We start from the raw sequence: 26,000 nt of genomic DNA, 5'->3' as shown, positions 1-26,000 counted from the left end.
TTCTTCTCTGATCTTGCCTTTGCTAAGCTTCCATGGCTAGCTCCCGTGGGTTTCTTCTCTGTGTTGCCCTGCAAGCATTAGCCATGGCTTCCACACTTTCAGTTCTTCCAATAAACACTGAAGCGATAGATGTTCAAGGGCAAACCTTTTGCCCTTCTTCTTCCTGTGGGTTTCTCCAAGACATTCGATATCCTTTCCGTAAGCAAGGTGATCCACCTGGTTGCGGTTTTTCAGAATACGAGCTGGTTTGTATTGATAACAAGGCTATAATTCACATCAACACTGGAAGATACTTTGTGACTAGCATCTCCTATACTGACAGTACATTCTGGGTTGTTGATGCCAATTTGTATAATAGCAGTTGTCCCATTCCTGAGAGGAACCGACGCCCTTACGCAGATGGTTTGCAGTCCAAAAGCTTCTCCTTGCTGCGTCCTGATGCATTTACTTGGGCTGCCTTTGTGAGTTGTTCAGAGCTGATAGCAAGTGATATTATTCCCTCGTCCACCGGTTTCCTTAGTGATGTTATGTACAAGCCCGTTGATTGCAGGAGTACAAAGAATTCTTTAGTTTATGTTTTCATTACTACAATCACTCCTAGGGTTGGAAACATCAAGCCTTCATGCAGATACTTGTCCATGATTCCTTTGGGTAGTTGGGATGTGATGGCACCAAATAATGCAAGTTTTGAAGATGTTGTAAAATTTATGAGGAATGGATTTGCTGTTAGATTTCCTGTGAAAATTGAAGATCGCCCATACCGTGTCATCATTAACCATTGCCTGAATGATTCAGTGAGGTGAGTCCAAGCTCTGCAGACTGGAGACTTCTATATGGCTCTATTTTGTTTTAAATCTGATTCATATATCAAATGTGCTCATCATAACTTGCAGCTACTTCTACACTCAAATATCTAGTTCAAGCATCCTGAATCAGACTTCTGCCATTGTGGGGATCGACCTCAATTTCTTAAGATGTGTAAACGATGAAACCTACCGAAGTAGACTATTTTGGATTGCGGTGGCCATAATATCTGTTATGGACATTGTGAAGTTCGTGATCGGTATGAGACAATTACATATTCCAGATCATTGAGGTGCATCCTTGCATTCATTTAACTTAAGTCTGCAATCTTTTCTGCGCAGTACTTGCAATACTATCGAGGTTTGTGTTTTCACCATTAGCTGTATTGACCTTCCTCGCCTACAAATATTGGAAAACAAGGATATCCATTGATGCAGTTGAGAAGTTTCTCCAAATGCAACAAGCTCTTAGTCCAACAAGGTACGCCTATACCGACATCACTGCAATCACAGGGCACTTTAGAGAGAAGCTGGGGCAAGGAGGCTATGGGTCTGTGTACAAAGGTGTGCTTCCTGGTAATGTTTTTGTTGCTGTCAAAATGTTGGGCAATTCGTTCTGCAATGGAGATGAGTTTATCAGTGAGGTTTCCACCATCGGAAGTATCCACCATGTCAATGTAGTGCGTCTCGTGGGGTTTTGCGCTGAGGAAATGAGGAGGGCGCTCGTGTATGAGCACATGCCCCGTGGATCGCTTGATAAGTACATCTTCTCATCTGAGCGTAGTTTTTCCTGGGATAAGATTAATGAAATAGCTTTAGGCATTGCCAGAGGAATCAATTACTTGCATGGAGGATGTGATATGCAGATACTGCACTTCGACATCAAGCCACACAATATCCTTTTAGACAACAACTTCACACCTAAAATTGCTGACTTTGGGCTGGCCAAATTATACCCAAGGGACAACAGCTTTGTGCCTGTGAGCGCTGCGCGGGGAACTATTGGGTACATAGCTCCTGAGATGATATCTCGTAACTTCGGTGTCGTTTCCTGCAAATCAGATGTTTACAGCTTCGGGATGCTATTGCTGGAGATGGCTGGGGGGCGAAGGAACTCAGACCAACATGCAGCAAGGAGAAGCCAGGTATACTACCCAGCTTGGGTGTATAATCATCTAACCCGGCAAGAGATAGGGGAGATTTGTGAAGCTTTTAATATCCATGAGGTGGAGAGGAAGCTGTGCATTGTTGGGTTATGGTGCATTCAGATGAAATCACATGATCGACCGACGATGAGTGAGGTCATTGAGATGCTTGAAGCTGGCGTTGATGGCCTCCAGATTCCTCCCGAACCATTCTTCTGTGGGAGTGAGCAAAATTCTGTAACTGGTACTTTCCATCTCTCCTCGGAGTTGAGTGCAATCTCAGAGAATGAGGTTACTGATTCCACAAGATGAGCCCATTGTGCCCCTGTACGTGCGACAAGTAGCTAGAATATGAAATCTGTATTCACGGCTGTAATTCAATGATGCTCAATATTTAATCATTTGCAATGCCATGTAATTTGATTATATGCTGTGATACTGTGATCCGAGAGATTTGTAGCTATGTGTGACTACTTTTTTTCTAGAATACGCAGGAGAGCTGCGTATCTTTTCATTAAGAAGAAAGTTTTGTTACAGCGTGGACCAACCGGACGCACGCACACGGGATAGTGGTAGATGTTCGGTGTTACATGGTTACACGACACAATGGTTACAAAGATCAACAAAAGTACAAAGCTAGCTCCCTAGTGGCTCGGTACTGCCGGCCAACTGAAATGCGTTAGGATGCTAGCCTCGGCTGCGCACCAATGCGTCGCTTCCTCCGCTATAACTCGGGTCAGCTCTGCGGGATTCTTCTCTGCTGCACGATCAAAGACGTGAATGTTGAGATTCGCCGTATCCATGGAACCTGATCACGACCGGTTGTATTGCTTGCTGCGCCGGCGGTCACACGCTCACCGTTCTAGCGCTGCTCGCGATCTGCATGAGTTGATCATCAGTCAGATCGTTAGCTAGTGGAAAGATGTCCCGTAGCGCTGCAAAATGTTGCGGCTGCATCGTTGTCTTTAGAAACTTGTCAAAAAATTTTGCGGCGACATGGTCGGCATCTGCATCGCGATCGATTATCCCTTATTTGCGCATGGCGAGCACCCTTCTTCTTTGAAGGTCGGACAGTGATGTTCAACGGCTTGCTGGTGAGGTGGCCGCTTCGTCTTGGCGTCGGCGCCGTGCTCTCAGCTGGCGCCCTGCCTGGCGGCCTGTCCACGAGAGGGAGCTGTATTGCTAGACGGACGGAGCTTATGAAAGCCGCTGTCTTTTCTTTGGCAATCGTGGAGGAACCTGGCGCCGCCGTCGGCGTTCCGGGAGGCGCCGCTGTCAGTAGTGGGGTGGCCTGAGCAGCGGTTAGAGTCCGTGGCGTGTTCTTGAAGCGCTTCGTGATTGCGACGCCGTCGGCCCCCGGTTCGCCAAGGGTGTCCAGGAATCATTCTCCGTGGGCGCCTGCGGGGATGGCTGACCGGCTTCAACGTGCCTTTCGCGTTCCGCACCATAACGTGCCCGGCGGCAGTATGTGTGACTCCTATGATGAATAAGAGTGCGGTGCCAATTACATGTATACTTCCATATGATGTGACCCTGGCTGCCATTGGCTCTGAATTCATAATTTTGGGAGGAATCGGAACGGCCTAGCAAGTTGCATAGCTTGGCTCTGTTCGAACTTGGTACTTTTTTCAGCTTCAATGGAACTCCAATCAGAGGTTGTTATAATCATTATTAATTCTGTTAATTTAGATGTGCCGATCTTTTCTCTTTCTCCTTTCACTTTCTTCTTCACAATGTACGGATAATCCTAGTTCCTCATAGATAGGTTCAATTTTTTTATTAAAAAAACATTCGTTGCTACTATCAGAAGTTAAGAAAACGGTTCTGAAGGAAAGCGATTAAGAGAAAGCTAGAGGTAATCGTCATATTTCCGATCAAGGAGGAAAAGTATAAAAACTCGAAAGGTGGTTGCGTGTGGATGGACCGTTTACTCTCTGACGTATTGAGGTACAAGTCCAGTCAACGGTTGGTGATGGTCATTGGATTTTATTTTATTTTATTTTATTGCGGTGCTGCTAGCGATCGACGTCGGAGATGACAAAGCAGAAAGCACCAGTGTCCAATCCTACCAATCGTCGCAAAAGACCAGGACTACAATTACAAACACCTTGCATCTGGGTAGTTGACTCATCGCTTCCAAGTAAAGTACCAATCAAGAGTAAGAGTCCAGCCAACCAATGTTGACCAAGAGCTAGCGCTTTCAGAGCAGGAAATCGCCGCCAGCTTTCACGGCAACACGGCAACCCTTCCCTATCAATGAATGAAATATGTACAATCTCGTGCCATTCGTTAAAAAAAAAGGATTGATTGATCGGGGGTGCAGCCACAATCTCAGTCAACCGCCTGGTGGAATTTATCAATCTTTGGAGGGCCCTAGCTACGTGACTAATCTCTCCAGCAGAACGTCCAAGCAGATAGCGTAACTTGGAAGAGGTAGGGGGAATCATCTGGAAATTATGAGGGCTTGCGAAATGCAAGTTTATTTTCTTCAGGAACCGATTTTAGACCTCGGAAAACTCGGATCATCGTGCGACTGCGAAGCGTGTTGCTGGGGCTTGGGATCGCAGCCCATCACGCCTCGCTGGAGGTGCCGCATCGCTGCAGATGGGCTCGTGGAGTAGGAGGAGCCCGTTCATGCATGGAAGTAGAGCAGCAGCCCACCGGGCGGGGGTGATCCATTACACTTTAGCCGAGCCTTTTCGGTGGGCTACAGACTGCTTGTACTTGTGGGCCTAACTGAGGCCGATCGGTCCACCTTGTTAAAGCCCAGCTCAATTGCAGATTGTGGGATCACCCCTTTCCTCCAACTACGGCCACCGCATACAATTCCCGGCGGTGCTCAAGTGCTCCGTGCGCCGTTACCGCCATCGCCGAGGCGATCTAGTCATCTGGACGGTGTACCCGATGGCTTAGTCTTTGACGTGCCTCCGTCACGCCGTGCAGCCAGCGAACCGCACCAGCATCTTGCCGCCCACGGGGCCACGGGCCACGGGCCACGGCGCGTCGTGGGTCCTCGCCAGCCTCCGTATGTAGAACTGTGGTATCGATCGCCGTCTTCAATCTACTCCGCTTCCGAATCGATAAAAGGTGAGTCCAGGGAAATGGCCGCCATAAAATTTTGATAATTAATGACAATATAGTTATTAAGATTAATGTATTTGCAAGATCAATTTTTTATATCTTATAGGGTCCAAGGATAAATTACAAAATCATCAAAATGAGAAGAAAAAGAAAGATTTAGAAGAATTCTATGGCATCCAAATGATGGTAATGAAGACGGGATAAAGACACATGAAGATTTGAAGCGAATCCTGCTAGAAATATGCACCAACATATTCCACCGATTTATACTCTAGGAACATTAATCATCACCGATGCAGTCGGTGACTACAGGCAGGACCAAGATAGGCGCGTGCACGGTTACCACCGATTCATACTTTGGTAAGTCGGTGATCGTCGAATCGGCTCATCATCGGCTCAAAATCGGTTCTGGAAGGTTTGGAGTATAATCTATGCCTCACTAATTCATACCGTGGCTACAGTAACCATGAAAGCAAATGAGTCGGTGATACGCATAAAGTTACCACGGCTAGTTCTTAGTTGGAGCTATGTAGACCCCATTGCCCAGCTATTTAAGGGGTGTTAGAGTTTGGAGAAGCTATTATCCACCAAAATGCTAAAGAGAATATTAAGGTAATTAACATAAGGCTTAGGTCTTGGTTAGTGCTAGTTTAGACCTATTAGTGCATTGCTTTAGGATTTAGCCTAGAGTTAGGCGAGGTTTGCACACCTCCTTTGTATCAGTGCTTGCACGCATCAAGAGTTGTAAATCCGAGGCTTATAGGTCTTGCGAGACCCTCCAACCTTATTTGTGGAGTGGCCATCGGTGCTTGTGAGAGGGAGGAGAGGCCCTCAACGTTTTGTTGAAGCTCTACCAAGTGAAGAGCGGCAAGGAGCATCCGGGAGAGGCTACGAGGAGACCCACCTACGTGTGGGGAAGGACCGTCAGCTATTCTACGAAGTTACTTGACTTAGGGTTTATGCCCTCTCGCAGGCATTCCCTTTGAGAGGGACTCCAACAACGAGGACTAGTGGAAACATTTGCTTTATTTCCTATACCTCGGATAAAATCGCCGTATCGCCACACCCGAAGTTTGCCTTCTCTACCTCATTTACTTTCCTCATTTCTTATTTTACTTACTTTTCGCGTTTACCTTTTCTAAAATTGCCATACGTGGTTTATACGATTGGAATCTAGGGTGCAAAACTCTTTCAACATATAGAAAAACCTAGTGCATGTCTAGATAGAAATTGAAATAGGTTTTTATAAATGCTTGGAGCCTTTAGAACATCCAATTCATCCCCTTTTTAGTGTCACAGTCCCTTCACCCTTGCTGCGGGATTTTTCTTATACCATCCTTAATAATGGCGCAATCTCACATCCCATTCTCCATTTCTCCTTACTCCTTAGCGATTTGATTGCCGCCGTAGAGAGATCAGAGATGACTTGGTTGCCAATTTGAGACGGTAGGTATGGTCTTCTTTTTTCATCTTGTTCCCCAAGTACAACAAAAGGTAAGAAAATGCTCATCCAAACTCCACGGATTGCGCACAGTACAACACTTTCATTAACAAGGGCAAGAGCAATATGAGAGGGAATCTTCTCAAGAGCCAAATTGACTGATCCTGATTCTTGCATTGCACATGTATAGATGATCTAATGCACATAGGAGGCTATAAGCTACTGCCAACGGTACCTTTTAGTTCATATGATCAGGAGATGTCGTGTCACCAAACTTCGTAGTTTAGCAATGCTTTCAGCCTTTTCTCATTGGTTTGTTTACTAGATTTAGGCCGCAAGCTTTTGTCTTGACGAAGAGCAGGTTTGCCACCTGGAAGCAATTGCATAAATTCTATTTGCCTTCTTTTTTCCAATGAAAAATTGATGGTTGCTAGCGTGTCTATGATGCTTCATATGGACTCCGTAATATTTTCAGTTCATAAAATAAGTCTGCAGCATATCTTGGTCGTTCATTGCTAAATCAGAATTGCAATGGGTTTATAGCATAGGAACAATAGGAAAAAAAATCTCAACCAACTCCGTTACCACTTTCAATTACATAAGTACAAAGAGAGGATTCACTGTGGTTATCCATCTGTAAGTGGAACAAACACTAGAGGGATTTCGCATAAGAACGGGAATTGGGAAGCACTCTCCAATCTGAACTCATATTGTTGGAGAAGATAACTTTTGGGCTACACCGAATTTCTTTACTGACTTGCCAATTTTGGGAGAAGATAACTCCTCTTGAACAACACAACAAACAATGCCCGTTGGACTAGTTTCTATCTGGTGACAGGGGTTGCATGCCGTGATCCTGAGAAATGGAAGATTGGTGATGGCTATTACCGGAGACTGGAGCCGGTGGTTGCTCCCCTTGCTCTCGCTTACCCATGTACTCTGCTGCTGTAAAATCAGTAGAATGTAAGGTGCCATTCAATATGCAGTAGAAACAAATGCTACATAGTTTTTGCATACGAACTGGAAACCAAATCTGAAAATCATGATATTTAAACTGAATCTTGGTACCAGTTGTTCTCCTAGAGCAACTGGATGTACTCCAATTACAGTAGGTACTCTTTCTTTTTTTTCTTGGAGAAAATTGGGGTGATTAATATAGCTACTTGGGTAGTAGGCTTGGTAATAAGTGCAGAACATGATCATTCGATTATGGTGCCACAGGACACAATAAAGGAGAAGAAAGACTGTTTCAAGTTTGAAAAACACAATGACGTTGAGATGCCACACCGCTTGAACTAGTCATTGTCTGGAAGGATGGAAGCTGAATGAGGACTCCCGCTGGAGGTTGGCGCCGGAGGTGGCATGACATCCACTCGCCCACCCATGTTCACTGGTACTGTAAGTTTAGTAGAACGTGAGCTGATGTTTGGCATTCCCTAGAAAAAAATCCTTGAAAAAATGGTTGCTATTGCTACTCTACACTACAGATAGCTAAGAACTGTTTTTAGCGATGCGCTGAATACTGAAATTTCTCTTATAATTTCATAAATGGAGATACTGATGAACAGAGTGAGACTGGAAAGCGCACGATGCTTCGGTATGGAAAATGGCAAGGATCCAAGGACAATAGTGATGCTGAAAGCAAAGGGTGACCAAAGAAATTAGACCATGCAATAAAAAGGCGACAGTGTTGTTACCACCTGTGAGGAAGCCGATGAGCATCACAGCAAGGACGACCACGGACATCAGTACCGGGAGGAGCTTATGGTTGAGGAACAAGCACCAGCTCCTCTGCTGCTTCATCTCCTCTCTGTGCTTTGTAGAGCGATTCTTCATTCCTTTTGCCTTTCAGGAGAGCAGCTCATTTACTAGTATCACTCTATCATGTACGTACACCAAGTGTGCTAGGAGTTTCACCTCTGCTGTGTTGAGACCACTCTTCTCTATCTTTTTTTTTTTAAAAAAATGAACAGGCAGGAGAGCTGCCTATTGTATATTGAACTAATGAGAAAGAAAAGCACTCATCTTGATCTGAGCCGTTGTGTAATTAACCACAGGATAGTTGGGTTAATAGTTTTGGAAGTCTGACTAGCTGGCTTAGCTTCTGGGATCTAGTGAGCATCTTGGTTTACATAGACGCTGCACGTGTGACACATTCATGGCAGTATCGAACCGAATCAAGATGCACGAATTGTGTGTTGCTCTGCTGTAATATTTCCCCGTTTCAATGAGCACAGTTACAATGTCGAATCTCTGGCTACAATTAACTAGAAGATGCAAAGTCAACTTGATTACACGACAGGTTGACAACGTTACAGAGGAAGCAGACGTGTTAAAGTACGGTTTATTCCTGAAGATTAACGATGGACCACGAACCCAAAATGATTCGTGCTGTCGAACTCACGAACTGGTTTGTTTTATTGTGTTGGTGTATTCCCAAGACCGAGAGAAGTTATAGGTTCTTTTCCATGACACTTGTCGAGCATGGATGAGTTGACATGTGAGATGCAATATTTGGTTACTAAATTGTTTAGAACAAGAAACACATATACTTTCTCATTTCCTTTTACAAGATGTATTAGGATTTTGAAAACTTTTTTAAAATATGCTGTCACCGCCAATTAACTACATATTATTAATCCGCATTAAAAAAATATGGTAATACAACTTTATATACTATAAATAAGTGTGTATTATCTGACTAACTGTCAATGAAAATTTACAAAGTTTGATATTTTTTTTCGACTCCTAACATGCATTATATTTCGAAACAGATGGGAGTTGAGCATCCTGTGATTGTAACTTCCCTCTGACCCACATGTCAAGGAAATTAAGTTATATCGGAGGAACCGGTCCCCTGTGTGCAAGAGGCAAGTTGCTAAACGCCGTCGTCGGAGGGTTGAAGGACCTTGTGGGTTGATGTGGGGGTGCCGATGGAGGTTTGCCGGGCCTAAAGGGTGGATGTGGGTGTGGAGACGGAGGTGGCGGAGGCTGCCTGGACCCTGCGTGTACGTCATAATTAACAAATAATCAGTACATGCAAAGCAGCTCAATTGTATAGTGAACTGAAGGCGCAGCCACACCACACACACCTGCCTCCACAAGCTCAACGGTGGTGGTGAGAAGGACGATCATGGGTAGGGCTGCGAAGATCATTTCTGCCGCTGGCCTGTAAATTTGTGGGTGCATCAGAGGTTGTGGTGAGTACGCGGTGACACGCTGCCCTTTTATAACGTGTATCCAGGAGATCGATGCCAGGACCCAGCTCGCATCCATCGCTTGCCAGTGTGCAATGCACCAAATTAAAGCTAAAAAGTGTAGTGGTGGTGTCAAACTCTGCGTGCTTGCCAAACTTTGACTTGACCGCTTGGCTGGTAAGGACTACCGTCAAGGCGTACGTCAACCATATGGAGTTTGGATTCTAAATCTGAGGGGGGCCAAACAAAGCGGCGTTGTTCGAATTTGAGTGGAATGGGTTCAGCTGGCAAACTTTCTACACACGTCACAAATGGTCTCGAGCCTCCCGCGCGCTAAGCTTCGCGACCCTTCGTGAGAGCTCGTCGTTCGTCCCATCGGTTCTTCACGCAGCCGTTCGCATCCGCCTCTACATCCATCTAACCAGCGGCGCCGGTGCCACTTCTCCGTGTCGGGCCCTGGCTCCCCGCGGTTGCGTCCCGGCCTCTCCGTTCACGAGCGCAGGAGCGTCCGCAGGCCCGCGGCGGGAGCCCCTGCAAGACAGCCAAGTCGTCCCCTGGATGAACGATTGCCGCGATCGACGAGCTCCTCTTCACCAGGAACAACGTCACCGTTTCTCATCTTCTTCCTTTCCTGCCTCCTCATACTATCCACTAACTCATCTCGTAACCAGCATGATATCTCTGATGTAAAGGGTATGAACAGTCCGTGGGGAAAAATAACGGCCTCCACGTTCAATAAATGAGTCTCCGTTAGCTGAAAAAAACGGACACCATCAACTGAGAAGCTATTCTATCTGGGAAATGCAAGCACCGTGACGGTCAAATTTCGTCACAAATCACCGTCAACTGAGTCTCCACGTTCAATAAATGAGTCTCCGTTAGCTGAAAAAAACGGACACCATCAACTGAGAAGCTATTCTGTCTGGAAAATGCAAGCACCATGACAGTCAAATTTCGTCACAAATCACAAAATCGTCACAGATTGACGCAATCCGTGACGTTTCTAAACCGTTATAGAATAACCTTGAGCCTGTGCAACCCAACCTAGGCCCAGTATTAGTGACGAAAATAAACGTCACGAACAATTGCCACGTGGGATAATATTCGTCATGGATTAAATAGGCGCATCATTCAACAGTGACATGGATGATGATGTGGCTGATGATGATGATGAAGTAGACAATAGCGTGGCTGCTGACATGGTGACTAACATTGGTGATGACGTGGCTTTTGATGGTGACATGGCTGCTAACATGGATGATGACGTGGCTGCTGATATCACTACCACGACCCATTTGGTAACAGGCCCGTAGAGAAGTGGGCCCAATATTTCAGCCCATCGGGATCAACCCACAAAATTTAAGGTACACAGCCCATATCAAATAAAATCAGCCCACCAAATTTCAACCATTTTCCAGCCCAATTCGTTCAACAATAAGCCATTCCAGCCAATTAATAGCAGTAATTACATCACAAAATTAACAGTAAGCAATTCCAGCCCACAAATAACATCATCACATATGTTCCCATTCAGAATCGCATCAAAATAACAGATCAAATATATTTATTCATCTAGCATCACTAGCAGTCCAGCATAGCATATCAGGTCAACTGCTTGCTGATCCAATCACTTCTAATGGCTTGCTCCTTGATGCATCTAATCCTCGACCTGAAAGAGCACGTTGCCAACTACTTGTCAAAGAGCAGTATTTGTGATAGAAATTACTAAAATGCTATGTATATAGGTATCACAAACATTCATATAGCATGGACTGCAAGTACAAGCATATGTTATATCATACAAACATAAGGTGGGCAAGAGTAGATACACGTTAAGTTCTCAAATATTAAGTGTCATGGTGGCTTTTACTACTCAACTAGATTCTTGCTTAAAGTTCTAGAAGAACAAAATCGAGATGGACCAGGGAAGCACAATGGTAGAACAAGCTGATTTACTACGACAGGTAACTAACACCAGCAATATTCCAATCATCAAACAATTGAGTATCACCATGAGACAGTTGTGTGTAATCAGTATTGGCAGGTAATATTTTCATTAACAAGATTTGGCAGGTAGCTATGAATTTAATAATTCATTTGGTTGTACTAAAAGATCTTTTAGCACATCCTACTGTATGAATGCTCATCCTAATCAGGTTGTTCTTAGCAAGTACTGTCAGAGATTAGAAGACTAGCAGGTTAATACTAAGTGGATGGAGAAAAATAACTCCTAAACAGTAGGCAGACAAGTGCTAAGTAGAGGGTGCGCTCGCTGTAAACTTTAATTTTGCAGGAAGGCGGCAGCAGGATGGTGAAACTTGAGATGGCGTCCTAAGGCCCTGTCTGGATTGGAGGAATTTTATAGGAAAAGTGTAGGAATCTAAAACGGAGGAAAGGAAGTTACTCAGAGCGTTTGGAACGGAGGAATCCTCCATTACTTTCCTTTGGAATCCTGAAGCAGCCTAGCCATTTCACAGGAAATAAAATATCCACTTCAATCCGTTGTTTTCTTCCCTTCGCATGCTGCACACGCATGAAGATGAGAACAAAATCGAGCTGTGTTGAGCCGCTGAAGAAGAACATGTTCTGACCCAAAGCTTCAGGTCTGGACTGACACCGTCGTTGTCCCGTGGGCAGCCGCCAACCACCGCTAGCTTGCCGCTCTTGCTACCCTGCTCTGCACGGTCGCTCCGCTCAAGATTAGCTGCTCGGTGATCCAGATCCGCTCAAGTTTGCTTTGCTTCTCCCCTGGATTGATTAGATGAGAACGAGAGAGAAGTGAAGAATGAATGAAGAGCCAGCCGGAAGGGATGAGAATGAGTGGACAAGTCGGATGAGAGAGAGATATGTAGACTTTGACGATGATCTCAGCTTGGGTCCATATGTCAGCATCTAGGTAGTTAAGAGATGCACATGGTGATAAGTGCGTGGCTGTTTTTTTCCTCCACTTGTGCGACCCACCTGTAACTCTGGTTTCATGCGATCTTATTCCTGCGTTCCAAACACCAATTCTTATGTTTTCTTCATGTTTTCCTTGTCTCTGTTTTGCCATTGCATACAAACTCTATTCCTGCGTTTTCCTTTGTTCCTCTATTTTCCATTCCTTCGCTCCAAACATATCCTAAAGTGAGGAGGAAACCATCACCTGGAGGATGGCAGTGTTGTGATCCAGCTCCCAACACTTTGCTCCCTGTGTACTCTGAATCAAACTGTTGAAAACAAATTGCAAACCTTAAAATCAAAGTCTGCCATTGCTGCTTTGAACTGAACGATTGAACCTGCACAAAAGAAATAGTTTATGAGGTTTATCCGTGGTAGTGACCTGAACAAAGTCCGTGTAGTCCACACGTGGATTTTTTTTATCACACTAGTAACAGACTATGTTAAGTGAGCACTAAAGCATTGCATTACCTTGTAGGTCTGTTGTTTATTCAGTTGCTCATCTGCAGTAGACCAGCCTGCATGTGCCTTCAAATCAGAACCTGAAATGCAGAACAATTGATATTAGGAAAGAACTGATGCATTAAATGCTGCCTCATGGTGGTTATCGTGGGAGCAAACAAAAATTCACCTAAAAACGTTGTCCTACCTCTGTCATGAGAAACCGTTGATGATCGCCATGAGAAACCGTTGATGATCAAATTGGTAAACAGCTTGCCCGACCAAACTAAAATGGCATCAGTCATTTACTCAATTTTTTCTATCAATTCTTTTGCGAGTTAAACAACCAGTTTAAAACTACTACTTTTGTGAGCTGATCTCCTCGCGGAGAGCTCATCGCAGATTCGCGGAGCAGCACGGGGTGTGCGCACAGATCTGTTGGAATTGCCGACTACCAAGGTTGCAAAAGGCACTAGGCGCTCTCTAGGCAGGATTAGGCGTTTCCAGGCGTTTTTTAGATGTTGCCATACAAGTATTACTTTGACTCCGTATAGGAAAAGGAAGTCGTTTTGGACAGCGACACGGTCTCCAAAGCATTACTTTGACTCCTTGTTTTTATAAAAATATTTATCCAAAAGTGATATATGTATATTTTTATGAAAGTATTTTTCAAGAAAAATCTATTTATATGGCTTTCACATTTCAAACTCAACAACTTAAAAAGTTATTCATGATTTATATTCTCAATGTTTGATCCAAACCTTGTCCAAAACAACTTCCTTTTCCTATACGGAGGAGGGAGTACGTATACTATGCCATATAGAAAAGGAGAAACAGGAAACGGGAAGGCCTTGAGTTGAAAAGAAAGACCCATGCAGCCCAACTATCTCAACGGCCCACTTATCCCCACCTCCCAACTTAGGGCATGTTCAACAGTTTAGACAGCTACCGTCTGCAAGTGCTTTGGAGATCGTACACAGACAACAAAACAAACAACTATACAGTGGCTTGTCTATTAGGCTGTCTATGTAATATTTAATTCGTGTATGGGTACATAACTCATGTTGATGAAGTATAATTTGATCTTTGTATGCTATTATGTTGCTTTTTTTTAGAAAACACAATGTATTCAATCAAGTCACGTAAAATTTTTTTAAAGCATAAGTATAATATATATATTTATAGCAACAGATACTCGGAATACATACATAACATGAACAATACAAATTTAGTTAAACTAATTGCAATAGAGAACAGCTACACCATGACACTAGTTAAAATAGTTTGAAGCTGCCATGCAAAGCCTTAGCTAACACCATCCTTCGTCTGAACAAAGCAACAATGATAAACAATTAACATGTTAGGAAACATTTAGTAAACAGCTAGCCAACAGTGAAAAACAATTCATGTGTGCAATCATCCTGGAAATTAGAATGACACCTTGAAGAACATATGGACCAACAATCAACCATCAAGTAAAAGCATTTTCCTCGTATGTGATCAGACTTGAAACAACTACAATCTGCATTTGACACATTTCTACTGAATCCCTGGTGCTCTATATATGTATCAGAAACATTTGACAGATATGGCATGATACAGTATGATCATTAATATCAGAGATTAATTAAGAGAAGTAGCAGATTGCTTACTGAACCCACAACAATGGTTACAGAAATGTCCCTTCTATAAACCTGAAAACAACTTGCAGTCACTACAAATCTAATCCAAAATTTAGTATACACTGAGACTTATCTGAACTTCTGTGGTATGCAACACTGATAAATAATAGACATGTTTCTAGCTGCAAGCAAAACTATATTTTTGGGCAACATTGATAAATGAACAAAAGATTAACCTTGTACATGAAAACTGACGTTATCCAACTATTTTATGAGTGTCAAAAAATCATGGGGGTCTTGTATTGGTGGTTCTTCCTGAACCAATTGACATACAACAAAGGTAGCATGAGCAACGTCCAAGTAAATACAGAAGATAGTAAGATCAAACTCATGCAAGTTAATTTCTTCGTACAATTAGTTCAAGAACCAAAGCATGATGAGACACAAATGAAGGGACTGAAGTCTTTCGTTTCAAAAAAGAAGGAAATGAAGTCTTACCATCCTGCTACATCTGAATCTTGAGGACGCCACCATCAGGGGCATCGCCAAAGGCAAATCGAGGCCCCGAGCTAGCCGCCACCATCAGGCCATGGCTAGCTGCAGATCGAGTCCCTACGCTAGCCGCCGCCGCGCTTCCGTGTCATGGCCGCACCTTTCCTGCTCCTACACGGCCGCGGCCTTCCATCCGGCACTGCCGCCGCATCTAGCAACGCGCCGCCGCCGCTACTCATTGGTTTCGAGGAAGGGCGCCGCCGGCTCGTGGGTTGGAGGCAGAGGAGGGGCACCATCTTCCCGCACGGAGGGGCCGCAGCGGATCGAGGGAGCGACGCAGGGGTTCGTCGGTGAGCCGCACAACGGTGCTGGAGTCGCCTTTTTCGCCTGGGAGCACGAGCTGGGATCGTCGCCTTTTTCGCCTGGGAGCACGGAGGCGAGGCGACGATGAAGCCGTCTCCAGGCCGTCGCGGGGGGCTTTTTGCAAATGAATCGGCTCCCAGACGGCTCGGAACGGATCGTTGTACGTGCCCTTATCTGTCCGACCCCGACACCTCCCCTCCCCTCGTTCGACCCCACCGCTCGCCCCTGCATCGCCCCCGCCGCCGCCTCCTCCTCCGCGCACCCACGGCCGCCCCTGTTTCCTCCGCCGCCGCCGCCCGTACCTGGCCTCCGCCGCCGCCACGGGCCCGCCTAGGGGACCGCCTACCCCCTAGGCGCCGCGGTACCCCGCCGCCCAGGGCATAAGCGTGCCTAGGCGGCCGCGGAATCTCGCCTTGTTTTTCATTGCCGACTGCGCTGCTGAGGTGACCCTGGAGCAGAAGCGGGCGCGGTCCGTCCAGCTCCAGCTGCTGATGCAACGCCAGACAATGGGTATACCTCCTCTTCCTCCCCGTTTTCTGATTCATACCTCTCACTGTAGTGTTGTCTCGTCATTTTTCTAAACCATATCTCATCGTAAGGAAATTGGGATCCAGCTGAGTAATTGTGTTCCAGACTATTAGGGAACAATTTTGGGGAAGATGGATTAGGTCAGGAATCTGTGATTTTTATGGGCCAGGAAGCATCTCTCTACCTGCACAGTTAAGCGCTGCTTATCAGCTCTGACGACGCCTTTCCCAACCAAAACCAAAAATCAAAATAGATTGCCAAGGGCACCGTGTCTTCACTCTTCCCTGTTTGTGTGCTTGATCATGTTTTTGCAAGTCTAAAATAAAGATGTTATTTTGATCAATAGCTTTTGATTTTTAGGCTAACCATTGTGTAACAGAAAGTTCAATGGCTTTCTTCAAAAGTTGAAGAATCATATTTTGTGTGTGGGATTGCAACAGCCTGTACTATTTCTTTTTGGCATTCTCTGATGTGCTAACTTGATTGGACTGCAGATGCCTCAGCACCAGAAATAGAAGGCTGGACTTGTCAAAAAGGAGATTGTGTTCAAGATGGCAGAAGGAGCGAATCAGAGCCGATACTCCCAGAGGTAGGAAATGCTAGTATGATGAAATTTCCAGAAAAAAAATTCCCAGAGATCTGGTAAATCGGAGTGTAATTTGGCTCTATTTTCTTCACTTCAAGAAACTATATTTCACTATGGCAACTATTTCATTGATGTTGATGTGATTCCTATGCTTTGTTAATGCAGGATATACTTTGTCAGATACACACTCTCATGCCAATGAGAGATGCTGCCCTTGCTTCTGGTGTGTCTTGGGGATTCCTCCGTTCTTGGGGATGCTATCCTTATCTCGTATTTGATATTAAAACACTTGGCATAAATGAAGATGCACGTAACATAGATGAAACAACAAGTGATTTTATTAGTAGAGTTGATCACATTGTGACGAAACACACTGGCATCGGTGTGAAAACATTTAAGCTTCAGACCTACCCTTGCGACAATGTGCATCCGAGTTATGTTGACCGCTGGCTTAATGTTGCTATTACACCCGGGATTGAAGAATTTGAATTACAAATGCCTTGGCGCAACAAGATTGAGTACAACTTCCCATGTTCACTGTTATCCACTGAGAGGGGAAGGTTAATGCGGTCCCTTTTCCTTGATCATTGTGCTTTCCATCCTGGAGTTGAAGTTGGTTGCTTAAGTAGCTTGACAAGTGTGCATCTAAGTTCAGTCCACATTACCGGGGAGGAGCTATGTAGCTTTCTGTCCAAATCTTTGGCATTGAAGCAATTGGACATTTATAAATGCAGTGATATAGTTTGTTTGAAGATACCTTATGTGCTGGTGCAGCTTACTTTCCTACAGGTGCAAGGTTGTGTGATGCTTGAGATGATTGAAAGCAATGCTCCAAATCTATCTCAGTTCAAGTATATAGGCCACCCAATACACATGTCACTTGGAAATGCATTGCAACTGAGCCATATGCAAATGATGAGTACTAGTGAGTCTAACATGCTGTATTGCACCGGAACCAAGCTTCCATCCATTGCACCAAATCTGCAAACTCTTTGTCTGACATCCCGTGATGAGGTTAGTGTCTTCTTTTTTGAACAATTGTACATGTGAAAAATACCTTGTTCACAGTTAATATTAATATTTATTGCTCCTCTTTCTCCAGAAAGTCAACACACCAATGTTGGTTGGGAAGTTCTTTTACCTCAAGCACCTAGAGGTTGCGCTTATTGAACCAAGCCTTTCCCCAGACTACGATTTTTGTTCTCTAGTCTCTTTTCTGAGTGGTTCACCTGCCTTGGATACTTTTATCTTGCGTGTAAGTCTTTTATCTTCTCAAACGTCCTAAAAAAACTTATCTTCATCAGATGAGTAACTTGAAAACAAATCTGAGTTAGTAATTTTTCTCACCATTAGTGTCTCTTTTTATTTGACTTATATATTGCTGAATTTGTCATGCGTTAATATCACGTATTACACATCAATATGGTGAGTTCAACTAAATGATTAATGGACCATGTGCAGGTAGAGCTACCAACCATCAGGCACGATTCAGTTCTTGAATATTCTGATTATAACTCATACTCAAGGCACCTTTTGCAACACAGCCATGAGAACCTAAAAAATGTCATGATCACTGGCTTTTGTTCTGCAAAGAGCATGGTTGAGTTTACAAATCTTATTATTGAGCTTGCACCAATACTGGAGTGCCTCACATTAGACACTAGCCGTGGCCATGAAAGAAAGATACACAAGTCGACAATGTGTCTCCATATGTTTGAGGAGGATCTCGTGGAAGCCCAAAGAGCTCGTTTGGCTATTGAGCGGCATGTGGTGGGGAATGTACCATCAACTGTTAGCCTGAAACTCATTGAACCCTGCAGCAAGTGTCTATCCTAACTAGTTGTGTATTTGGGTATAATGTACATGGTTCTTAAACTTATCTGAGGTGCCATCCGGGTCCTTGTAAGTTTGAAATGTAGATATGAGACTCAGAACTTGTTAGCTGTGCCACAAGATTTGAATTTCCTTAATTAATATATGAACTTGTGTATGTTGTGTATTCGAATATCCTTAATTAATATGAACTTGTGTATGCTGCGTGCCTGCAGAACTACCAAACTGCATGGACACTGCTAAGTGCATGCCCATAGTTAGGTACATTGTTAACTGAGAGTTCAAGTTCAATTCATAAAAGGTGTGTGCTAACCTCTTATTCAGTCATTCTAACTTGAAAATGTACTGTGCTCCTTGTTGTAGTTATTTTATATGCGTGTATATGCATGTCACTGCTCAATATAGTTGTTTTTATTAATCAGATTTACTCATTCTCAAATGCTTGATTTTTAACCATCACTCAATCGATGTTCAGGGGCGTCGGAATGATGACGGGCAGGGTGAGATCGACACCATGTAAATCATCTGTTCGGGTCCGCTGTTTCAGTGCTTTTGTGCCTGGTAACGCGTTAACGGGTCCAGGCTGTGAGAGGGTGTGTGACCCGCTCCTGCCTGTGTGTGAGTGGTGAGCGAGGGGTCCAACTGGGTTCCCATCCATCCATCCCATTCCAACCCTTTTGTCTTCGTTTTCATTGCCGACACTGGGAGCTGAAGAGGCGGTGGCGATTTGGGGATCTCGTCCTCGAATTGGCGACCACTGACGGCGAATTGGTGACCTCCTTGCTGTCCTTGTCGCCGGTAGCACCTGCTGCTACCTGTTGTTGAAGAGTTAATTTTGCCTCATGTGTGTTATGTGTGCAGATCCACTATTTTTGCTATGATGAATGAAGCCACAAACCTGCCTCGGGAGCTGAGCTGGAGAAGAAATTTAGAACCTGAGATTGGTGAGGAAAGTTCAGATCAGCTGGATCACCACTCAATCCTCCCCCTTCTTCATTGAGTTGCATTTTTTAGGGCAAATTACCTGCATAAAAAATTTATCTGACTACCCTCATATAGGATGGCCCCATAATTTCGGTTTCAATTGTAAATTCTTATTTCCCACATTCGGGAGCCTGGATTTTCAATATTTAGGGATATGGAAAAAGGGCAATTTTTCTATAAATCCAGTTTTCAGCTTGAGTTACTTTTGCTCTGTTCTGTTTTGTTTTATGATAGGCACTAAGGCCCTCGTTTTTCTAGCAGAATGTTAAAATCTCGTGTAATCTGGAGTTGTTTTGTGTTGTGATCCTTATAGGAAGCCCGTGTTCATCTGCCCTGACATATTGCAGCTGCGATATTTCTTGTTTCATGTGGCATCTGTAAAGGTAGTTGCGAAGCTATGAACTAAAACTTTAATTAATCTATTCTTTAATTTACAGTCGACCCCTGCTGTATTTGACTTTGAATGACAGTTCGATGTACCACAGAATGCGCTTTTCTGTTGTTGCACTTGCACCATATTGGATAGTAACTTATGTTGTTGGTGTGCTGTATGAACCTACTTATTCCTGAAATAGCTACCATCGTGTGCTTGTAACCTTTCTTCTGTGGGAGTTGCTACATATCATCCCAATAATTTTACATTAAGTTATCAATCACTTTTTGAGCAAATGAAATAATGACACATAACAATACAGCAAATAGGAAAAATGATTGATACAACCACTATTATTACTCAAAAGCACGAGAAAGGGTCACTGAGAGCTTGATATGGATGCGCAATTTTTGTGACATTTTGATATATTGGTGCTTCTTTCTGTAGGTACTGTCTTTACCCCCTTCATATGAAATTGAAATCTGTACTGGAACTGGGCGCTGGAATAGGTTGCTTTACAGGTGAACTGGGTAAAACAGCTTGGCTCTGGCTTTCATTGAAAATGTGATTAAGAAGGTAGTGAAATTGACAGATTCTTCTGATTTAATTTTTTTTTGTGCTTGGCAGCCTAAATTTAATATGATGCCGTCTTTTAATATACATGTAGATATGCTTGCTTTATTTTATCTTTTCTGCATATTTTTTTTGTTGTAGAATGAAAGCACAAATGGCCGCTACAAGAACACATCATTTATGTGTGCTGGTGTTACAACCCAGACCTGATGATTGAAGAGAACTCCATTTATTTGATATTTTCAAACTGGTTGCTGATGTATCTTTCAGATGAGGTGATGAGTGAGTCATACATTCAGATTTGAGTCGATTGTAGGGGGGGAAAACAAAAACTCAACTGTAATTTTTTAGCATGGATGGGGTTGCACTTGTCATTTGTCTTGAATCAAAATATATTCTGATCATGTCGAGTTTTTCTAACTTTATCTCGTACTGTAGATTGACAGACTAGTAGAAAGAATGGTAAAATGGCTGAAGGTTGGTGGCTATGGCTAAATCTTCTTTAGGGAATCTTGCTTCGCGGACAACAGGATGTTTTCATTACAACAGGTGGATCTTATTATTAGATTGCTGGAGGCCAAGGGTTACTATGCTTGCACATTTCAATGGACTGGTAGATATCATTGCTTCTTGCTTTACTGGTAGTAACTGCTGTAGGTGATCGATCTATACATAAGAACAAATTTTAGTAACTTTTATTCTTAATGTTTGTACAAATCAGAATATGAGGCGTATATTGTTTAAAATCATGGAATTCTATTTTTCATATTCTTAGTTGTGTTATGAAGGGTTTCTGATTCTCCAGGATGAGGATGACAACTGTAGACGTTCTAAAGTTACTATGATTAGTTATTATCTTATTGCATGGATTTATGCACACTAGGTTCTACCACATCAGGCTGCTTCGATCTTTGTTCCAAAATTGAAAAGTTCCCCTTACATCCATGCACCTGCAATTTTTATACTGAAATGCCATGCTTTGTTTTGGTAATATGGTTTTCCATTTTTCTACATTTGTGGGATCATGGATCACAACGCCTACAAAGGACTCGTATCTTTGTGGCTTCTCCAACTGCTAGAACAAATAATGCATCACCATGCAATCAGGTCTAGCTTTTGTATGCGTTCAATATGTATATTCGTACCATTTTTTTCCTTTTTGCCTATTTGCATTAGCATCTGAGCTTTGCAAATGATTTATTGGTTGTACTTAATCTTTTTCCGATCCAAGCAAAATCAGGAATAAAAAACTAGCTAACTGGTTTACTATACTGTGATATGTGTGCTGCCATTCCGTGATACCCATATCAACACGGCTATATCTTTGCACTCCTGTTTTCTTTTTATATGGTTCATATGCTGAATAGTCTGATACATATCCGTTTTCAAAATAATGGTCATTATTTCTAAAGTAGATGCTTCTGAGTCGTACATGTGTATATTTGTGGCTCTTTTGTAGTATATGCTTGCACCTTGCAGTCTTCTCTGACGTTTTGTGATTAGCAGTAGCAAGTGACCTCCAAAGAATAATAAAAAGAATAAAGAACCAATGAAAGCACCGACGGGCCAGACGGCAGCAAGCCAGCTACAAGTGCGCAAGTTATACTGGCGCGGCGTAGCGCGCCAGCCTTCCTAGTTGTACATGGGTTTCCATGTTTTCATTCAAAATGGAAGCCGATGAGGCGATGATCATGCGGCCAAGCCTCGAGTGAAAAAGAAAGTGCAGAAACCGATTTTTGTCAAAATTGGGTGTGGGAACGATGCTGCATGACTATATTTTGCAAGGTCGAGTAAGAACAAAGCATCAGCCGGGAGGATTTGATAAACAAGAACAAAACTAGGTGTCCTGTAAACAAGCCGTGAGGAATCCAAATTTAAATGCTAGGTACACTGTTTGATTATAGAAATATGCCAGTTCGTCGAATTTAAGCGCATCCCGTGGAAAGCGTAAAGAATCAATGCCCAACTGCTCCCCTCTACTGACATCAGTATGAATGCAAAGAAAATGAAGTATCATGATCCATGACAAAACACCAGCTTCATCACAATCTGCCATTATCATATTACCTGGACATGATGGATCAACAAAAAGAATTCACAGATTCGTTCCAACCTGCAAACTTGAATTTTTGGATTTCGATCTGTAGTGTTTCCAGTTTCCCCCAGCACATTTCCTCTAGGCAAGATGGATAAATTTATCGATTTGAAGAAAATACATGCGCACCCACAACTGAATGGAAAGTGCACTCAGTTAACAGAAACCAAATTGAATATCTACCATTTCAATGTTACTGATGTGCCTGGAAATGAATAGACCAGGATGAAGGTAAGAAATAGGAGTAATCCCAAACCACTTAGTAGTTTCACAGCTAAGTCAAAGCAATAAAAAAAATGTTATTCTACAGAGCTAAGCATTGTTATGCAGTTGCACTCTTTACATTACAAAAACACAACCTTCTTGCATCTTCAACCTGCCATACCTGAACCAGAAAAAATGCTGGACCGCCAAACAGATTAACCTAAAGCTGCATAGGCTTATAGTTTTCTGATTTGCAACAAGAAGAAATCAGGCAGATTCTATGGAGTAAATTAACCCACTCAAACTCTCATCTATCAAAAAGAAGTTCATAAATTTGCAGTACAAGTACAATGGCATCAGGATTATATGCTTATTCTGCATTCGCAGCTTCCTGACTATTACCAACCGAATTACATTTGCTTTCCTTTTGTAACCACTTGTAACACAACATAGTATCAAATACTTCATTGTATTCCTGGATGAATCCTGACGAGTGAAGATCATTTAACAGTATCATGCACTGATCCTCGGAAGGACAAATACCCATCTCTTCCATTTCTTTTAGCAAATTAAAAGCTTCGGTCAGTTTGCTCTTCCAGCAAAGGCCATCCAATAAAGCAAGATAAGATGTGCAGCTCATGGGAGCACCTTTTGCCACAAGAGCATCATGTAGCATCAAAGCCTTATCCAAATCTCCTCCTTTACAATGAGACTGGATCATGTTATGTGTCATATCTAGAGGAACTAGTCCTTGATTGTTCATGCCTGTAAACAATGAGGACAAGTGATCTGTATCATGTTGCGAAGCTTTCTTCTGTTGCAGCTCAACAAAAATTGTGTGTGCTTCACTGAGTTTCCCAGCCTCATCAAGTCATTTTACGATATTTTCAACAGTCAGCATGTTAGGCACTATGTCTTTGTCCATCATCATGTGGAGAAACTTCACAGTTTCCTGCAATTTTCCACGTTTGCAGAAGCCATGGACCAAGGCGTTGAAAGAAGAAATACTTGCATATCCCCTAAGAACCATCTCTTCAGTTATAAACAGAGCCTGTTGAAGGTCCCCGGAATTTGAGCAGCCAGAGGTAAGCACACTATAGACAAAAGCATCTGGGGTTACCCCTCTTGCTAGCATTTCGTTATAAAGACCAATAGCATCATGGATATCACCAGCTTTGCAGTATCCATCTATCAAACATGTATATGTCACACAATTTGGCACTAATCCCTTAACTAATATGCTACTGAAGACATTACAAGCATGAGAAATATTATCGGACTTGCAAAGCCCATCGATTAGGGCATTATAACATACAATACCAGGCTCCACTCCTTTTTTACCCATCTCATCAAGAAGGCCAACAGCTTTCTCCACATCAGCTGTCTTGCAAAGACCAGATATCAACGAACTGTATATATGCAAATCAGGAACTAACCCATTCTTCTCCATCACTGAGAGAACCCTAAAAGCTGCTTCCATATGTGCAGATCTTGACAGATTGTGAATCACAATTCCATATAAACGGTCTGGCATGACTCCCCTGTCTAACATGGATTGAAGAATAGAGGAAACCTTTCAAGATTATCTGACTTGAAGTAAACTTCTAGGAGGTGAGCGTAGATAAAGTCCTTTGGTTTTAGTCTATTAAGGATCTGATGGAGTAACTATTCAGTCTTTTCTACATTCCCAGTCATACTATAGCCATGAATCAGACCATCATACGTGAACTCATTAGGGTGCACTCCTTTCTCCAGCATCTGATCATAGTACTCTATGGCTTCCTCCATCTTTCCCACCTTAGATAGTCCAATTATAAGAGAATTGTAGCAGTACAAATCAGGCACTACATTGGAACTGGTCATCTTTTGAGAGCTTCACAGGCCAATGAGAATTTGCCTTCCCTGCAATACCCTGAGATAAGAGGCGCATAAACAAATGCATTGGGCTTTATACCTTCTGCAACCATTTGCTCAAGGAGACCACCTGCTGTTTCCGATTCACCAATTTGGCATAGTCCATTGATGATTATGCTGTAAGTGTATACATTAGGCGAAATACCATCCTTTCTCATTTCATTAAGCAGCCAAAAGGCTTCTTCTTTGTTATGCTGTCGGAGATGCCCTTCAATGAGATGATTAAAAGTGATGGTGTCAGCGATATGACCAATTTTGACCATTTCCTTCAAAACTTCAGTAGCCCTCCCCAGCTGCCCCAATTTACATAGCCCCGGATGAGATAGTCATAGGTGATCTTGTTCGGCTGCACACCAGCAGCAGACATGTCCTTGATTATCTTAAACGCCTCGTCCGAATTCCCTCCCTCATGAACCCATCAACCAGAGTTGCATAAACAACAACATTAGGTTTTAACCCAGCACAAGATCCAGCAAGCACTTCACCTGACTCGGCCTGCCGTGCTTGCACAGACCATTAATGATTGCACCATAAGTAAATTTCAAACACTTGGCTACATACAAGATATGCCACTAAGCCAACAGATTGGATGGATATTTGTTTAATGTATACGAGACAAATAAAACATAAATATTCTTGATGAAACATCTATAGGTTTATTTTATGCAGTACAGAGATAAATAAACACTCTTGACCATACATAATCAGTATGGTACAGAGATAAATGAACATTACTGATTAAGAGGGTATCACATGCTTCTGCAAACCATACATAATCAGTATGGTAGAGAGAAGTGAAGAATGAATGAAGAGCCAGCACTTGGAGGATGGTGGTGTTGTGATCCAGCTCCCAACACTATGCTCCCCGTGTACTCTGAATCAAACGGCTGAAACAAATTGCAAACCTTAAATTTAAAGTCTGCCTATTGCTGCTTTGAACTGAACAATTGAACCTGCACAAAAGAAATGGTTTATGACTGTCTATCCGTGGTAGTGAGCTGAACAAAGTTCATGTAGTCCACACGTGGAAATGTTTTTTTATCACACTAGTAACAGACTATTTTAAGTGAGCACTAAAGCATTGCATTACCTTGTAGGTCCTGTTGTTTATTCAGTTGCTCATCTGCAGTAGACCAGCCTGTATGTGCCTTCAAAAATAGAACCTGAAATGCAGAACAATTGATAGTAGGAAAGAACTGATGCATTAAATGCTGCCTCATGGTGGTTATCGTGGGAGCAAACAAAAATTCTCCTAAAAAAAGTTGTCCTACCTCTGTCATGAGAAACCGTTGATGATCAAATTGGTAAACAGCTTGCCCGACCAAACTAAAATGGCATCACTCATTTACTCAATTTTCTCTATCAATTCTTTTGCGAGTTAAACA

The 26,000-nt window shown here is 43.0% G+C and overlaps 3 protein-coding genes, 1 long non-coding RNA gene and 1 pseudogene across 27 annotated transcripts; 2 read left to right on the top strand and 3 right to left on the bottom strand.

Annotated features, from left to right (window-relative positions):
- The first annotated feature begins 20 nt into the window (after nucleotides 1-20).
- On the top strand, nucleotides 21-2,374 carry LOC117858106 (LEAF RUST 10 DISEASE-RESISTANCE LOCUS RECEPTOR-LIKE PROTEIN KINASE-like 2.4). Its single transcript, XM_034741108.2, has 3 exons — nucleotides 21-799; nucleotides 894-1,063; nucleotides 1,146-2,374. The coding sequence occupies exons 1-3, from the start codon at nucleotides 33-35 to the stop codon at nucleotides 2,258-2,260; spliced, it is 2,052 nt and encodes a 683-aa protein (XP_034596999.1). The 5' UTR covers nucleotides 21-32; the 3' UTR covers nucleotides 2,261-2,374.
- Nucleotides 2,375-7,026: 4,652 nt separating this feature from the next.
- Nucleotides 7,027-9,709, bottom strand: LOC117858275 (uncharacterized). Of its 4 annotated transcripts, none has more exons than XR_004640937.2 (4): nucleotides 9,563-9,709; nucleotides 8,171-9,472; nucleotides 7,758-7,866; nucleotides 7,027-7,415 (listed from the first exon to the last, which is right to left on the bottom strand). It is a non-coding gene; the product is annotated as an uncharacterized lncRNA (long non-coding RNA). The 4 variants fall into 4 exon arrangements; XR_004640939.2 differs by having other exon boundaries at nucleotides 7,027-7,412; XR_004640938.2 differs by lacking the exon at nucleotides 7,758-7,866.
- A 1,381-nt stretch (nucleotides 9,710-11,090) lies between these two features.
- LOC117857691 (uncharacterized) lies at nucleotides 11,091-15,709 on the bottom strand. 11 transcript variants are annotated; one of them, XR_004640827.2, is made up of 5 exons: nucleotides 13,257-15,694; nucleotides 13,079-13,149; nucleotides 12,259-12,945; nucleotides 12,072-12,190; nucleotides 11,091-11,336 (listed from the first exon to the last, which is right to left on the bottom strand). XR_004640827.2 is itself a non-coding variant. In XM_034740506.2 (5 exons), exons 1-5 carry the CDS (start codon nucleotides 13,351-13,353, stop codon nucleotides 12,318-12,320), a joined length of 429 nt encoding a protein of 142 aa, XP_034596397.1. In that variant the 5' UTR covers nucleotides 13,354-15,699; the 3' UTR covers nucleotides 11,091-12,317. The 11 variants fall into 11 exon arrangements, 4 of the variants coding, with proteins under 4 accessions (XP_034596397.1, XP_034596399.1, XP_034596398.1 ...); XM_034740506.2 differs by having other exon boundaries at nucleotides 11,091-12,415; nucleotides 12,629-12,658; nucleotides 12,813-12,945; nucleotides 13,257-15,699; XM_034740508.2 differs by lacking the exon at nucleotides 12,072-12,190 and having other exon boundaries at nucleotides 12,629-12,658; nucleotides 12,813-12,945; nucleotides 13,257-15,699.
- A 21-nt stretch (nucleotides 15,710-15,730) lies between these two features.
- On the top strand, nucleotides 15,731-21,168 carry LOC117857690 (F-box/FBD/LRR-repeat protein At1g13570). 11 transcript variants are annotated; one of them, XM_034740500.2, is made up of 11 exons: nucleotides 15,731-16,035; nucleotides 16,548-16,642; nucleotides 16,805-17,653; nucleotides 17,742-17,894; nucleotides 18,101-18,773; nucleotides 18,948-19,243; nucleotides 19,334-19,416; nucleotides 19,770-19,839; nucleotides 20,277-20,405; nucleotides 20,544-20,677; nucleotides 20,841-21,168. In XM_034740500.2, the coding sequence occupies exons 1-5, from the start codon at nucleotides 16,017-16,019 to the stop codon at nucleotides 18,473-18,475; spliced, it is 1,491 nt and encodes a 496-aa protein (XP_034596391.1). In that variant the 5' UTR covers nucleotides 15,731-16,016; the 3' UTR covers nucleotides 18,476-18,773; nucleotides 18,948-19,243; nucleotides 19,334-19,416; nucleotides 19,770-19,839; nucleotides 20,277-20,405; nucleotides 20,544-20,677; nucleotides 20,841-21,168. The 11 variants fall into 11 exon arrangements, with proteins under 11 accessions (XP_034596391.1, XP_034596394.1, XP_072150197.1 ...); XM_034740503.2 differs by lacking the exon at nucleotides 19,770-19,839; XM_072294096.1 differs by having other exon boundaries at nucleotides 19,334-19,425; nucleotides 19,774-20,405.
- A 1,189-nt stretch (nucleotides 21,169-22,357) lies between these two features.
- LOC140222764 (uncharacterized) lies at nucleotides 22,358-25,835 on the bottom strand (annotated as a pseudogene).
- Between the last annotated feature and the right edge of the window lie 165 nt (nucleotides 25,836-26,000).

The sequence above is a fragment of the Setaria viridis genome, chromosome 5, assembly GCF_005286985.2.
Source record: "Setaria viridis chromosome 5, Setaria_viridis_v4.0, whole genome shotgun sequence".
Classification (NCBI taxonomy): domain Eukaryota; kingdom Viridiplantae; phylum Streptophyta; class Magnoliopsida; order Poales; family Poaceae; genus Setaria; species Setaria viridis.
The sequence above is the reverse complement of the archived record's forward strand: the minus strand, read 5'-3'. Positions and strand labels throughout refer to the sequence as shown.